The sequence below is a fragment of the Centropristis striata genome, chromosome 19 (assembly GCF_030273125.1).
Source record: "Centropristis striata isolate RG_2023a ecotype Rhode Island chromosome 19, C.striata_1.0, whole genome shotgun sequence".
Classification (NCBI taxonomy): Eukaryota; Metazoa; Chordata; class Actinopteri; order Perciformes; family Serranidae; genus Centropristis; species Centropristis striata.
In genome coordinates this window covers 32,568,892-32,583,269 of record NC_081535.1, presented here as the reverse complement: position 1 = coordinate 32,583,269, position 14,378 = coordinate 32,568,892, and the positions used below count along the sequence as shown (strand labels likewise).

Below are 14,378 nucleotides of genomic sequence, written 5' to 3'. Positions count from 1 at the left end.
TCGCTAAAGACCGAATTTCACTGCTTTCCCGCATTTCCCAACAAAGAAATAAGAGTTATCAGAACTATTGTCCCTTGTTGTGAACCCCAACTTAAAGATATAAGTAACAACAACTCACTAACTTGTTTTTGAGCAGACAACTGGCTTCCATTGTTGTGCTAACTTACATTATTGCCCTAAATGTCAGTAATTTATATTTACAAGTTTTACCCATAGACTGTATAAAATAGGTTTTACCAACTTAAATCACTGTTTTAGGCCAAAAACTACAAGTTGGCTTTTTTTTTTGCAGTGTACTGAAGTGTTACATTATTATTGCATTACCTGACTCTGTCCACAGGTGACAGCAGAGTCTCATGTGACTCTCATGTGAGTTTTTTTCAGGGGTTTTCCTCCCAGCTGGAGGTGACAGTAGCAGCTGATGTTTTTTCAGCTGTTTGTTTCAGTTTGAATGCCCATAATGTCTGTGAGTGTATCAGGTTTTTTTTTTTAAAGGTGTGTTAATCCATTTTATAGCTGGACCAAAGAAGTATTTCTACACAGAGATCAACTTAGTCAGCTACCAGACTCTGACCACGTAAAAAAAAATCACAAAATGTCATATTTTATTTATTAATCTCACTGTTAATTTATATTGTGTTACCTAAATTCTGTTTCAAAGTCCTCTCCACTCTGCCCGGTAAGTATTTTGATCTTTTTTCCCCCTATGACATTGATTTTTATTCTATTTTGATATTGCATGTACACTCCTCTTAGTGTCATTAAACCCACCATATAAAAATATATATTATTTTCTTTATTTCTTTGCCAAAAACATTAAAATTGTAAGTAACTTTAACTTTTTAAAGAAAAATATTAGTCATCAGTTTGCATTCTTCTTGTCATTAAACCCACAGATTTCATTTCAAGGCATTTAAATGTTGTTAGAATTTCCGATATATTTGTGTAAAAAAAATTGTAAGTTTCTAAATGTAAATGCCTCTCATTAAAAATATACATTTAAATAACATATAAAATATTTTATTTATTTATATATTTTTTATTGCATAAAAAAACTACATTATAAGATGTTTGGCCGAAAAATATTGGAATCAGTTGGCATTTTGTTGTTTTTGTAAAAAATAAATCAGAAATAAAATTTAGAAAAAGTTTGCATGTACTGCTCTTCATATCTTTAACCACACCTAACACAATATTTATTTCCAGGTGTTTATTTATTTTTTAAAGCCAAATTCATTTAATTGAGAGACATCCTCTTCCTACTAAATATACATTTCATTTCAAGTCATTGCAATTTTTTTTTTGCCTAACAAGATTAAATTCTGAGACATCTAGTCTGGAAAACACTGGAATCCATTCCTGTCAATAAACCCTGAATTCCCTGAAATTTTAAGAACATGACCTCAGAGTCCTCAGTGGTCACTACAGAAGAAAAACACTCTGTTGTACTAGTGGGATTTCTCAGTACTTGTGCAACATAAAAATCATAAACTGAATCCGGTGAGTGTGGCACAGAGGGAACACGTTGAACCAAGTCTTCTATCTCTGGTTTCTGAGAAGAAAATAAGAGCATCTGGGAAAAGCATTTCTGAAAATCCCATTTTTACAGAGGACAAAGTTTTATGGATGAAAAAAAAACCTCAAACTGAAACCCTGATGCTTCTATTCAAAATGCAATAATACTGCATGTTATTTTCAGCAGGTTTGTCCTTGACGACATAAAAGTTTGAGTTGACTATTGATTGATTCAACAGAATCATAAAACTGTTTCTCCACAAAGAGTCCTGCAAAACACCACTTTAAATCCTTTGTTAAGCATTTTTCCTGTTTATTTCCGCCTGTTTTTTTGTTGTTAAATGCATGTATTTCTTCAACCCTTTGATGCAGAAGAAAGTTATATACACCATTTTTTTCAGGACTACCGGTGCTACCAGAATATATAGTTCTGTCATATGTCACATGAATGTGCAAAAAGTTATATAACCCTGAAGATAAAGGAACAAATAAAGCGAAAATTTAATTTTACAGAAATATAGTAAAACCACACACAAAAAAATAAATGCAATGGCCTTTTTCAACTGAATGTTATATGTTTAGGTCTTGGGGATCAGGGGGAAAACAAATAAACACTCTACATTGTACAAAATTACATATATTTACAAATAAGTTGAGACGTTTTTCTCAAGAATAGCTCAACTGTGCTACTTTTCAAAGCAATTCCTTCAAAGTGTTCTAGTGTTTTAGTGACATTTTGCAAAGCAAAACTAATTGTTGTTACTTATTTTACTGTAACAAATCAACTTTCTTGCAAAAACAATGAGAGAGCGACTGCTTTTTAAAGTAAGTTGATACAATCCTCCGTTTCGGAGCTAATCAAATATTAATAGAGCCCCCCTCCCACGCGAATCATCTGCGACTTGTTAGACTTCAGAGTGTTAAAAATAAGTCATTCAGCTTAAAAAAATAACAGAAAAAAATCACTAAATCACTGAAGAAATCTTAGTTGACTGGGACTAAAACTTCTGATTAGACCACTCAAAAGTGGTGATAGAGAAACTCTGATTTATTTATGTATTAAGTATAAAAACACTGGAATCAGCTTATGATAAAGACTGATAATAATAAAATAAGGAAACAGAGGACATGTTGATACACTGTAATAAATTATTCTGTAGTCATTTCATTTTACTTAATATATTTGATAAAATGTATTAATATAAATGTGTCCTTGATTTTGAGGCAATTGTTTAAGTAACTTTAATATAAAAATGTTTGAGATAGAATCTACTTATTTTGATCACATTAAATATAATCTTTATGTGTATGTAATTCTAAATCAAGAGAATTTTGAATCAATCCAACACAATAGAATTAGTCCGTTTTTAATTGACAGGAACTTCCTGTTAAGTTATTAACTCAACTTGTACCGTAGTTAGATTGAATTAATAGTATTACGTGCAATCTGTTGCCTCAATTTTATTGAGTAGCTATTGTTTATCTAAAAGTGGTGATAGAGAAACTCTGATTCTGACAGAGCTATAATTAAAAATACATGGAAGAAAGCACAAATAAGCAGTGATGGAAAGAGTACTACAGAATTATACTTAAGTACAAGTACTATTGAGACTATTTGTGTTCCCCAATGGTCCTCATGATATAATATTATTAGAGATGCACACAGCTCAGTGTGACTGTAGTACTTATACATCAGTACATCACCAGATAAACAGATTTTGCTGGGAGTTAATGTCAATAAATAGATCAAACATATGCCATAATAACAACAAGATGTTGCCAAAGAGTAAAAAAAATCTGAATTAATTATTTGCCCGGTCTGTCTCAAGATGACAAGAAAAGAACTTTGAAAATGTCTTTGATTTCCAAATGGAGTTCAGAACAATCAGAGCTTGCTGGCTGCTGCTAATATATCAGTGTGTGCTTAAAATAAACTGATTTTGCTGTGATTTATACCCAATAAACTGATCAAAAGGATGCTGAAACAAGTAGAACATGATGCAGATGTGAAAAAGTCTGAATTCATGCTTTGTCAGGTCTGTCTGCAAGAACACACAAAAAAATGTTTTTTTTTTATGATTTTATTTCCTTTTAAAAAATTACTTTAGTTTTTTAAAGATATATTTTTAAGTTATTTTAAATTATTTAAGGCTTTAAAAATATTTAAAGTGTTGTTGTATTATTAATTTAAGTCTTTTACATTTGTACTATTATTTTAAGAATTTTAGTTTTATATAAATAATTTATTTATAAAGTTTTATACTGCTACTTCATTGAAGTTTATTCAAGTATTCTTTAAAAGATACACTTTTTTACACTCTATTTAAGTGATTTCTTCAAAATTTGAAAGAAATGTGGTTTTGTCGCACTTTCAAAATGGAAAAATATTTAAATTGAGTGTGTTTAGTTGCATCCAACTACTAGAAAAACATGATCATCTATGTTATTTATATGATATATTATTATATTTGGTAACGCTTTATAATAAGGTCATGTAATAATTAATTAACAAGTAATAAGGCATTGTTCTCACTTTAGATCCCTTTAGCTGCAAAAAGCATAGTTAACTGTTAACAAGTGCATAGTTAACTTATAATAGATGAGCAATAAAGTATATTTTAATATCAATAAGCAAACAAAAGATTAATAAAGGCATGGCAAAGACATAATGGGGCGGTTATGGGTGTTTGTAATGCTGTTATGAAGAATTATAAGATACTCATGAGGCTTTTATTAATGTTCTTATTATAAATATCTTATAGCCTGCTATTAGCTGTATTATAATGCCATTATTAACACTTATATAGGCTTATAAACACACAGTAATGTTGATAAGCATCTTGTAAGGACTTACAAGGGCCTTATTACTTGTTAATTAATTACAAGGACCTTAATATAAAGCGTTACCTTATATTTATATTTATAATTGTTTTACTTGGAAATAAATAAATATAATGAAAAAAAGTTTTTTTAGTACTATAACTAAAGAGAATATATATATATATATATATATATATATATATATATATATATATATATATATATATATATATATATATAATAAAATAAAGCAATTAAAAAACATATTAAATACAAAAAACCCCAAAGGTAAATAAACATAACCTATGTTGTTGATGACAGAGATATGAAATTAGTTAATATATAATAAAAAGGTTTTATTCTAAATTAACCGGTTATTTGCATGCTCACTTTTTCCAGAGATATTTTATATAGAGGAAATCACATGAGATGAGTTGTAAAGTTTAATAATGTTTTTATTTTTAGTGATCCCATTTAACAGTGACACAACAAACACAATAATGAAATAAAACATTTTAAATATATCCAAACTATACATCAAGCAGAGATACACACACATAAATCACAATATTGCACACCACCCTGTCTGAAAGTTCACAGCAGGAACTGCGCTTTATATTTCTATTGATCCTATTAGGATAAAATCAATACAGGCTCATTTTGTCTGACAAAAAAATCTCAGTAAATATCACGGTATGTGCACACAGTGTCAGTAGTACTGAGGGTAGGTGGGGTAGGAGGGCAGCACGACTCCTGGGAGGCTGCTGTACTGGTAGAAGGAGTCCAGGGGCAGTGAGGGGACGCTGGGCAGGGCCGAGCCGTACTGCAGGCTGTGAGGGACGTAGGACGCTGCAGCAGGAGCGTCCTGTGCTGCTGCTGCTGCTGCTGCAGCTGCAGAGTGGTACCTGGGGTAGGGTCCGGGCCGGTAGGCCTGCAGCTCTGGGTAATGCATGAACTGAGAGGCCACGTTAGCCTGGCAGGCGTGAGCCAGGGCATCCTGCACCGTCCGCTTCAGCTTCATCCGCCGGTTCTGGAACCAGTTTCTGATCTGACCGGAAGAAAAGAGAGAAAATGGTTAAGGGACAAAGTTTTCAGCACATTTCTCTTCATTAGTGAACATCAGGGCAAAAGACAGTACTGTTATATGCTTTCATATCATTTGTAGGTTGAATTGTTTTACTTGGAAATAAATAAATATAATGAAAAAAAGTTTTTTAAGTACTATAACTAAAGAGAATATCTTTACATATATAAATATATATATATATATATATATATATATATATATATATATATACATACATATACATAAACTAAGAAATTAAATATAATTTTAAAACAAAATCAAGTAAAGTATGAAATTTTGATAACAAATACATAAACAAATAAATATAAATATTAGACATTTAAAATAAATGAAAAAATAAATAATATAATAAATAAAAAATAAAATTATATACAATGAACAAAAAGTAAATATATAAAGATATATATATATATATTTTTTTAAAACAACAACAAACATATTAAATACAAAAAACCCCAAAGGTAAATAAACATAATCTAAAATAATATTTTTTTTTGATGACAGAGATATGAAATGAGTTAATATATAATAAAAAAGGTTTTATTCTAAATAAAAGGTTATTTGCATTATTAGCTGTATGTCCTAAAACTAATGTTAACTGATACAGCTGGTAATTTTATTTATGTATTAAGTCTAAAAACACTGGAATCAGCTTATAATAAAGACTGATAATAATAAAATAAGGAAACCGAGGACATGTTGATACACTGTAATAAATTATTCTGTAGTCATTTCATTTTAGTAAATATATTTGATAAAATGTATTAAATATAAATGCATCCTTGATTTTGAGGCAGTTGTTTAAGTAACTTTAATATAAAAATGTTTGAGATATAATCTACTTATTTTGACCACATTAAATATAATCTTTATGTGTATTTAATTATAAATCAAGAGAATTTTGAATGAATCCAACACAATAGAATTAGTCTGTTTTTAATTGACAGGCACTTCCTGTTAAGTTGTTATTAACTGAACTTGTAATGTAGTTAGATTTAATTAATAATATTGTGTGCAATCTGTTGCCTCAATTCTATTGAGTAGCTATTGTTTATCTTTTTTTTTTACAGTGTAGGATTGTTACCTGTTTGTCAGACAGGTTGAGCTTCTTGCAGAGTTCAGCTTTGTCTTGTGTTCCCAGGTAAGCGTTCCTCTTGAAGGCTCTCTCCAGGCTGCTGATCTGCTCCGCTGTGAAGGCCGTGCGAGGCCTCCTCCCTGATGGAGGAGACGCCGGCGAGGGGGAGGTGCAGTCCGCCGGGGTGGAGGGGGAGAGAGAGTGACCTCCTTCAGACTCGTAGCCGGAAGTCTCCTCCTCCGTCCCGCTGCTGAAACCTGCTTCAGTCCCTGCAGAGACACAGAGAGGAACATGTTAAGACACTGATGCAATATTTACTAAAAATTCACCTGTTTCAAGTAGAAGTCCTGCATTGAAATAGTTACTTAAAATATAGTATTAACATGTTAAAAGTATAAAAGTGTTCCTGCAGGCTGTGACTGTTCATTAGAATATTCCTCATGCAATAATGTAAAAGCCAGATTTTACTGTCAGGTTGAGGTTGAACTAATGATTATTTTTATTATGAATTTAACTGTGCATATATAGGGTAAAATTCAAGCACTTTCAGGGTAGCTAAACAAACTCTCAAAGCCTTTATCATCACATCTAAAGTTTGACAAACTAACTTTTTTCTCTCAGTCAACTATTCGTTTCAGCTTTACTTGTATAAACATCAGATTTCTTAGATTACTTTATAAACTTTTCATATGTTTTTTAAGTAATTTTTTAAAGTCCTGGATGCTGAACAAACAGATAATTAATGAAAATTTAGTAGGATATAGAATATAGAAACAGCTCAAACGTTACAAACTCCACCTCTATCCAACATCATTCTGAATATCTGTGATTTCTTTCACTACTCATATTCTTGTTTTAATACTTTAAATAATTTTATACCATTATTTCATTTTATTTTATTTTGCTTTATTTTATTTTATTTTATTTTATTTTATTTTATTTTATTTTATTTTATTTTATTTTATTTTATTTTATTTTATTTTATGACTAGTTTTTGTTTGTTGTTGCTCTGGTTTTGATGCCTGTGTTACTGTTTTATGTCAATTGTAAAGCAATTAAAGTTGCATTTTATATTATTAAAGGTACTACATAAATACATTTTATTGTTATTATCATTATTATTAACCACAGTTGTAGTTATATAAATGTGGAAAAATCTAAAAAAATGTTTTAAAAAATGTCTCTATAGGAGAAGTTATAATTGTTGACAAATACTACAAATGAATAAACATTTAACAACTACATTAAAGTGTTAATATTCAGTAGTAATAAGCTGATTAGGTGGTTTGTAAGTAAAAGAGCATACACTACTTCCACTGAAATAAAGTCAGGTAGAAGTATAAAGTGGCATTAAACATAAAAACCTTTATATTACCTTGGTTACTGTGAGAGCTTTGGTGCTGCAGAGTGCTTCTGGTTTCTTGCTGCTCGGTTAAATTTTCAGATTTCTGTCTGCAGTAAAAACCCGGTAGACTCTCTGAATGAGTCCCACAGGCGGCGGGTCCTGGTCCAGAGGCCGAGGGGGTCTCCGTCCCCGCAGGCTGGCTGCTCTGGGCCATCCACTCGATGGAAAAGTGTCCTCTCATGGCTGCAGAGTGCTCGAGTTTGGTCCTGGAAGAGGCCAGAAAGAGTAAATCCTTGTGTTTTTAAAGTTGAGTGGAGAGTGCCGGAAGGTGGAGATGTGCAGATCGTCCTGGTCTTGGGAGGAATTTTGACTGCCCCCCTTCACCACAGCCTGCCTGTATTTATAGGAGGCATCAAACTCCTTCAGCTCCAAGATCAAAGCAGTCCCTCCCTCCTCCCCTCCTTTAGTTTTCACAACTGGAGTAATTAAGATGTCTCATTCAGTCTCAATGAGGCTGTTACAGCGAGGCTCCAGTGAGTCTGGGAAGGACCCCCCTCCATCTCCAGCTCCACCTCCACCTCCACCTCCACCCCCCTCCTTCCTGCCTCCCAAACAAGAAAATAGACACACCTCAGCTCAAACTGTCTGCATCTCCTCCACAGCCTCACTGTCCTCACTGTAAATACTATAAAGTCCTCTGTTCTGTCTGACAGTTTCACTTTGATTCATTCACAGTGAAGTCTGTGTCCTCTGACTGGAGACATAAACACAGACACTAGTGTGAAAAATACCCTCCAACTTCTCTGAAGTTCTTATATATCAGTTATATATACACTACTGGTCAAAAGTTTTACAACACACCAACTTTTCCAGAATTTAATTGAAAATGATGCAGTTTAATGTCTCAGTGTACTCTGAAATTAATGCACATTTGCAACATTTAAAATTCTTTATTGAGCATGATAGTGTTTTGAAAGTAAAAAAAAAGATTCAAAATCACATTTTATGTTGGACTAAAGGACTAAAAAAAAGACACAAAATGACGAAAAAAAGACACAAAATGACAAAAAAGACACCAAAAGACACAAAATGACTAAAAAAAAGACACAAAATGACGAAAAAAAGACACAAAATGACACAAAAAGACACCAAAAGACACAAAATGACCAAAAAAAGACACAATATGACAAAAAAGACACCAAAAGACACAAAATGACTAAAAAAAAGACACAAAATGACCAAAAAAAGACACAAAATGACACAAAAAGACACCAAAAGACACAAAATGACGAAAAAAAGACACAAAATGACAAAAAAGACACCAAAAGACACAAAATGACTAAAAAAAAGACACAAAATGACGAAAAAAAGACACAAAATGACACAAAAAGACACCAAAAGACACAAAATGACTAAAAAAAGACACAAAATGACCAAAAAAAGACACCAAAAGACACAAAATGACTAAAAAAAAAAGACAAAATGACAAAAAAAACCTCACAAAATGACTTACAAAGACATGAAAAGAATTCAGAAATGGACAAAATAGCCCAAGACTCCATAGAGTTAAGTTGTTAACCCATTTCTTGTTCCCTGAAAAAGGCCTACTTGTATAATTCTGATATGTACGTTATATTTTACCTTTTTTTATTTACCTCTGGCAGTTCACCACTTACCTTTGTACCCTTTCAAGCTGTTGATTTGACTTGAACTGCTTGATTTTCAATAAAAAACTGGAAAAATTGGGGTGTTCTAAAACTTTTGACCGGTAGTATAGTTCACACTGTAATAAATTATTCTGTAGTCATTTCATTTTACTTAATATATTTGATAAAATGTATTAAATACAAATGCGTCCTTGATTTTGAGGCAGTTGTTTAAGCTGTTATTGCTGTTATTGTATTATTAGCTGTATATCCTCAAACTAATGTTTACTGATGTTGCTGGTAATTTTATTTATGTATTAAGTATAAAAACACTGGAATCAGCTTATAATAAAGACTGATAATATTAAAATAGGGAAACAGAGGACATGTTGATACACTGTAAAAAATTATTCTATAGTCATTTCATTTTACTTAATACATTTGATAAAATGTATTAAATATAAAGGTGTCTTTGGTTTTGAGGCAGTTCTTTAAGTAACTTTAATATAAAAATGTTTGAGATGGAATCTACTTATTTTGATCACATTAAATATAATCTTTATGTGTATGTCATTCTAAATCAAGAGAATTTTGAATGAATCCAACACAATAGAATTAGTCTGTTTGTAATTGACAGGCACTTCCTGTTAAGTTGTTATTAACTCAACTTGTAACGTAGTTAGATTGAATTAATAATATCGCGTGCAATCTGTTGCCTCAATTTTATTTAGTAGCTATTGTTTATCTTTTTTTACAGTGCATATTTATTTTTTTTAAATTATTTTAAAATCTTTATATTTAGAGGGAAACACACAGTTAACCAATAGGAATAAGTATTTTGAGTACCGATTAAAAAAAATAAACAAAAGAAAATCATAACAGAAAATAGTAATATAATCAATAAATAAAAAGGAAAATTATAGAAATGAACAATTTAAAAACGTTTATGTATGAGAGAAATGCAGAAATGCATTTTTATTTATTTATTTGATTATTATTTTAAATATATTTTTATTATGGGGGGAGTTCAGGGTAAAGCATATAGTTGATTAATATGAAAACGTTTTTTTAAATACACATTTTAAATGAGAAAAAAATAAAATAAAAGAAGTATGTGATAGAAATGGGAACAGATTTTTTAAAATTACAATAAAACAATACAAATTTTTCATATGAATGAAATGCAGTATTGTAAATTAGTTTGTCTTTTTTTTCCATTGATAAGAAAATAATGATGAGCTGCAGCTCTACAGAGGATAATCATTCAGTCATTAATCAGAGTTTTAAAAGGATCCTTCAGGTAAATAAAGCACATAACGAAGAGTGAGTGGCTTAATGTGACGCAGCAGTTAATCCAGGATGATCCTCAGATTAAAGACAAACTGTCTGAAATTTACTGATAACACGTTTGTATCTCTTATCTTTATTTTAACTATTTTAAGATTCAGATATTAAGACAAGTTAAAGAAATCATGACTGAATCAAGATAATAACAAATACACAAATACTTTAAATACTATCATTATTTAAATATTTAGTGTACACTGTTTTATTATTATTATTATTATTATTATTATACATTTTAGCATTTACCTTTTTTTAAATAAAAACAAAAACAAAACAAGATATTAAAATACCCAGATAACAAGTCTGTACAAGTGTAGTAGAGTAAAAACTATTTCTTTTTCTATAAGTAGCTGTAAAGTTGCATCAAATATAAAATATTTAATTAAAAGACTACTTTTACTTGAGTAAATGTATTTAGTAACTTTGCATAAGTGCAAATAAATATATTCAAATATATGCCTACTGTACCTTTAAGTAATTTACCAACTATAACACTGCTGTAAATTAACTTTCAGTACTAAATAGATAAATATCAACACAGAGTATCATGTCTATAAAGGACAGTTAAAGGAAGTATTGGGATCCCTTTTGAAGTAAAAACACCTTAAAGTGGCTCGTCTACATAATGATTGTTGTTCTGCGTGTCTTTCAATGCTAAAATGGAGATTTAGGGATCAAACTAGAGTGACTGATAACGACCTGAAGATGATGATCCGCCCTGAGAAGAGCCATCATCATCATCATCATCATCATCAGAGGCAGCAGAGAGTCTGTCTCTGAGAGGACAGACAGACAGACAGACAGACAGACTGAGAGACAGACTGAGAGACAGACAGGCGCAGTTCTGTGTGCAAATGGTGCGCGAGCCGAACAAATTGCGGGTTTAAAGGGTTTTAAATGGTTAATCACGAAACGGAGCCATTGATAAGATAATGAGACGCTGAATGGGTCCGGAGCCGTGCGCGCCCCCAGACCCGCCGTCTGTGCGCGTCACCGAGAGGAGAGGAGAGGAGAGGAGAGGAGAGGAGACACATTGGTATTAAAGAGAGAAAGGACAGAAGAGGAAAGAAAAGAGAAAAGAGGGGGAGGAGAAGAAGAAAGGCAAAGGTGAGGAGGTGAAAGGAGAGGTACCAAGGAGAGGAGAGAAAACAAGTGGACGAGAAAGGAGAGAAGAAGAAAAAAGTGGGGAGGAAACAGAAGTGGAGAAAAGACGAAAGGAGAGGATATTTTAAAAAAAGGAGAGAGAAGAAAGTAGAGCAGAAAAAGAAAGGAGAGGAGTAAAGAAGACAGTAAAGGAGAGGTGCAGAAGAAAATAAAATTAAAGACAAAAAAAGAGTGGAGGAGACAAGTGAGGACATGAAAGAGAGAAGAGAAGAGAAAAGGGATTATGAAAGAAGAGGAGAGGATAGGAGAGGAGAGGAGAGGAGAGGAGAGGTTAAGCAAGGAGACAAGGAAGAGAGAAGAGAGGAGGAAGATAGGAAAGGAAATAAGAGTATCATGGAAATAATGAGAGATGACAAAAGGAAAAGGAGAGGAGACAGGCAGAAGGAGTAAAAGGATGGAAACAAGGAGAAGTAAAGCAAGAAGAAATGAGAGGAGAGAGTGTAAAGGAAACAATAATATAAAGGAAAAAGGGGAGAGGAAACAACAAGAGACGGATAAAGGAAAATCAAGGAAAGGAGAGCAAATGAGGATAGAAAACAAGGAGAGGTAATGAAGAGAGGAGGGGAGAGGAGGTGAAGAGAGATGACAAGGAGAGGCAAAGCAGTAAGAGAAAGAAAAGAGAGGAGGAAGAGAGGAAAGGAAACCGGAATATAAAAGGAAACAATGAGAGGAGAAAAGCAAAATAATAGAAAACAAGGAGAGGTAAAGCATGGAGGAAAAGAAAGAAGAGGAGGAAGAGAGGACAGGAAAATGAAAGAGGAAACAAGGAGAGGAAAGGAGTAGAAAGGGGACTGAAAACAAGGAGAGAAAAGATAAAGTCAGAGGAAACAAGACAAAAGGAGAAAAGAGAAGAGCAAAAGGATAGAAAACAAGGAGGGATGAAGCGGGGAGACAAGGGAAGGAAACAAGGAGAGATGAAAAAAGAAAGTAGAGGAGAAAACGAGGAGAGGCTCTTTAGATTTTCACTCCTGTTGTTAACTGATCAAAGTCGTGACTTTAAAAGACGTTTAATCTCCATTAAGGAGCTTTCAGGTAAATAAGCATCATAATGACACATCAGCTGATCCGAGATCATCTCCAGACTGAAGTCAACCGTCCTCCTTCACTAAACCTTTTATCAGATAAATGTAGTCAGGAAGCACATGTTGTAGTTTTTACCTTGCAGATCAAGTTTGATGAGTTTATGAAACTTTAAAGCTGCAGACAGACAGACAGACAGTTTGTTTCCTTGTTGTCTGAGGATGTGGAAGTGTTTTCAGACTTTTGTCTCTTTATCCCTCTGTTAGTCACATCAAAGAGCTTCAGAGGACAGACATGATGAGGCAGACTGATACTACAGACAGACAGACAGACAGACAGACAGACAGGGACAGACATAATGTCATTATTTTGAGAATGTTTCTTATTATTTTGAGAAAGTTTGTCATAATGGTTTTCAAGATCCTTTTTTTTTCCATCACAAGACCTTTGGAAACAAATTCTGATTGAAAAAGTTATGTTTCAAGGAAATAAAACCTATAAATCTTTAAAAAAAAAAACCTCCTGAAGACCTCCAACTCTTCAGAGAGCATCTTCTTTCTAGCACCACATGATAATTCTACTCCTTAAAGAATCGTCACTAGCACTTATTGATGCACCAATAGCTCTTATTGCACTATACCTTCATTGTTTGCTTTATTCTTCCTGTAAGGTGCATGCGCACAGTTCAGATCAGACAAACTCAGTTAATAAGACAAATTTTGGACAAATAATGAAGCAGACAACAACTAAAACATCTCTCTGTCTGTGCATTTATATATATTTTTATATTGTATTGTTACTTTTAATCTAAGTCCTTTGCTATCAGTTTAAAGGTCCATTCTGACCTCCTGAGTGTATAACAGTCAGCTTCAAGCCAGAGACTCCTTGGAAAGTAACAACTTGATACTTTGGGATTTGTCAGAAAAGACACAAAATTACCCCAAAAAGAATCAAATTGACCAAAAAATTACATAAAATTAAGCAAAAAAGGACTCATGTTGACCAAAAAATGACCACAAAATGGCCCAAAAAAGAAACAAAATGACAAAAAAGACACAAAATGACAAAAAAAAAGACACAAAATGACCAAAAAAGACACAAAAATACCAGAAAAGACACAAAATGACACAAAAATACCAGAACAGACACAAAAATACCAGAAAAGACACAAAATGACCAAAAAAGGAAACAAAATGACCCAAAAAGACACAAATTGACCATAAAATGATAAAATAAAGACACAAAATGACCAAAAAAGACACAAAAATACCAGAAAAGACACAAAATGACTAAAAAAAGACACAAAATGACCAAAAAAGGAAACAAAATGACCCAAAAAGACACAAATTGACCATAAAA

The 14,378-nt window shown here is 32.3% G+C and overlaps 1 protein-coding gene across 1 annotated transcript; it reads right to left on the bottom strand.

Moving 5' to 3' along the window:
* Positions 1–5,012: 5,012 nt before the first annotated feature.
* Positions 5,013–8,420, bottom strand: ved (ventrally expressed dharma/bozozok antagonist). Its single transcript, XM_059357383.1, has 3 exons — positions 7,873–8,420; positions 6,507–6,766; positions 5,013–5,383 (listed from the first exon to the last, which is right to left on the bottom strand). The coding sequence occupies exons 1-3, from the start codon at positions 8,081–8,083 to the stop codon at positions 5,045–5,047; spliced, it is 810 nt and encodes a 269-aa protein (XP_059213366.1). The 5' UTR covers positions 8,084–8,420; the 3' UTR covers positions 5,013–5,044.
* Between the last annotated feature and the right edge of the window lie 5,958 nt (positions 8,421–14,378).

Bases quoted from the DNA above. Each gene is read 5' to 3' on its own strand.
- ved (XM_059357383.1), bottom strand. From the start codon at position 8,083: ATGAGAGGACACTTTTCCATCGAGTGGATGGCCCAGAGCAGCCAGCCT. The intron at 6,767-7,872 runs GTAATATAAAGG...GTGTCTCTGCAG, and splicing joins AAGCTCTCACAGTAACCAAG to GGACTGAAGCAGGTTTCAGC. The intron at 5,384-6,506 runs GTAACAATCCTA...TCTTCCGGTCAG, and splicing joins TCAACCTGTCTGACAAACAG to ATCAGAAACTGGTTCCAGAA.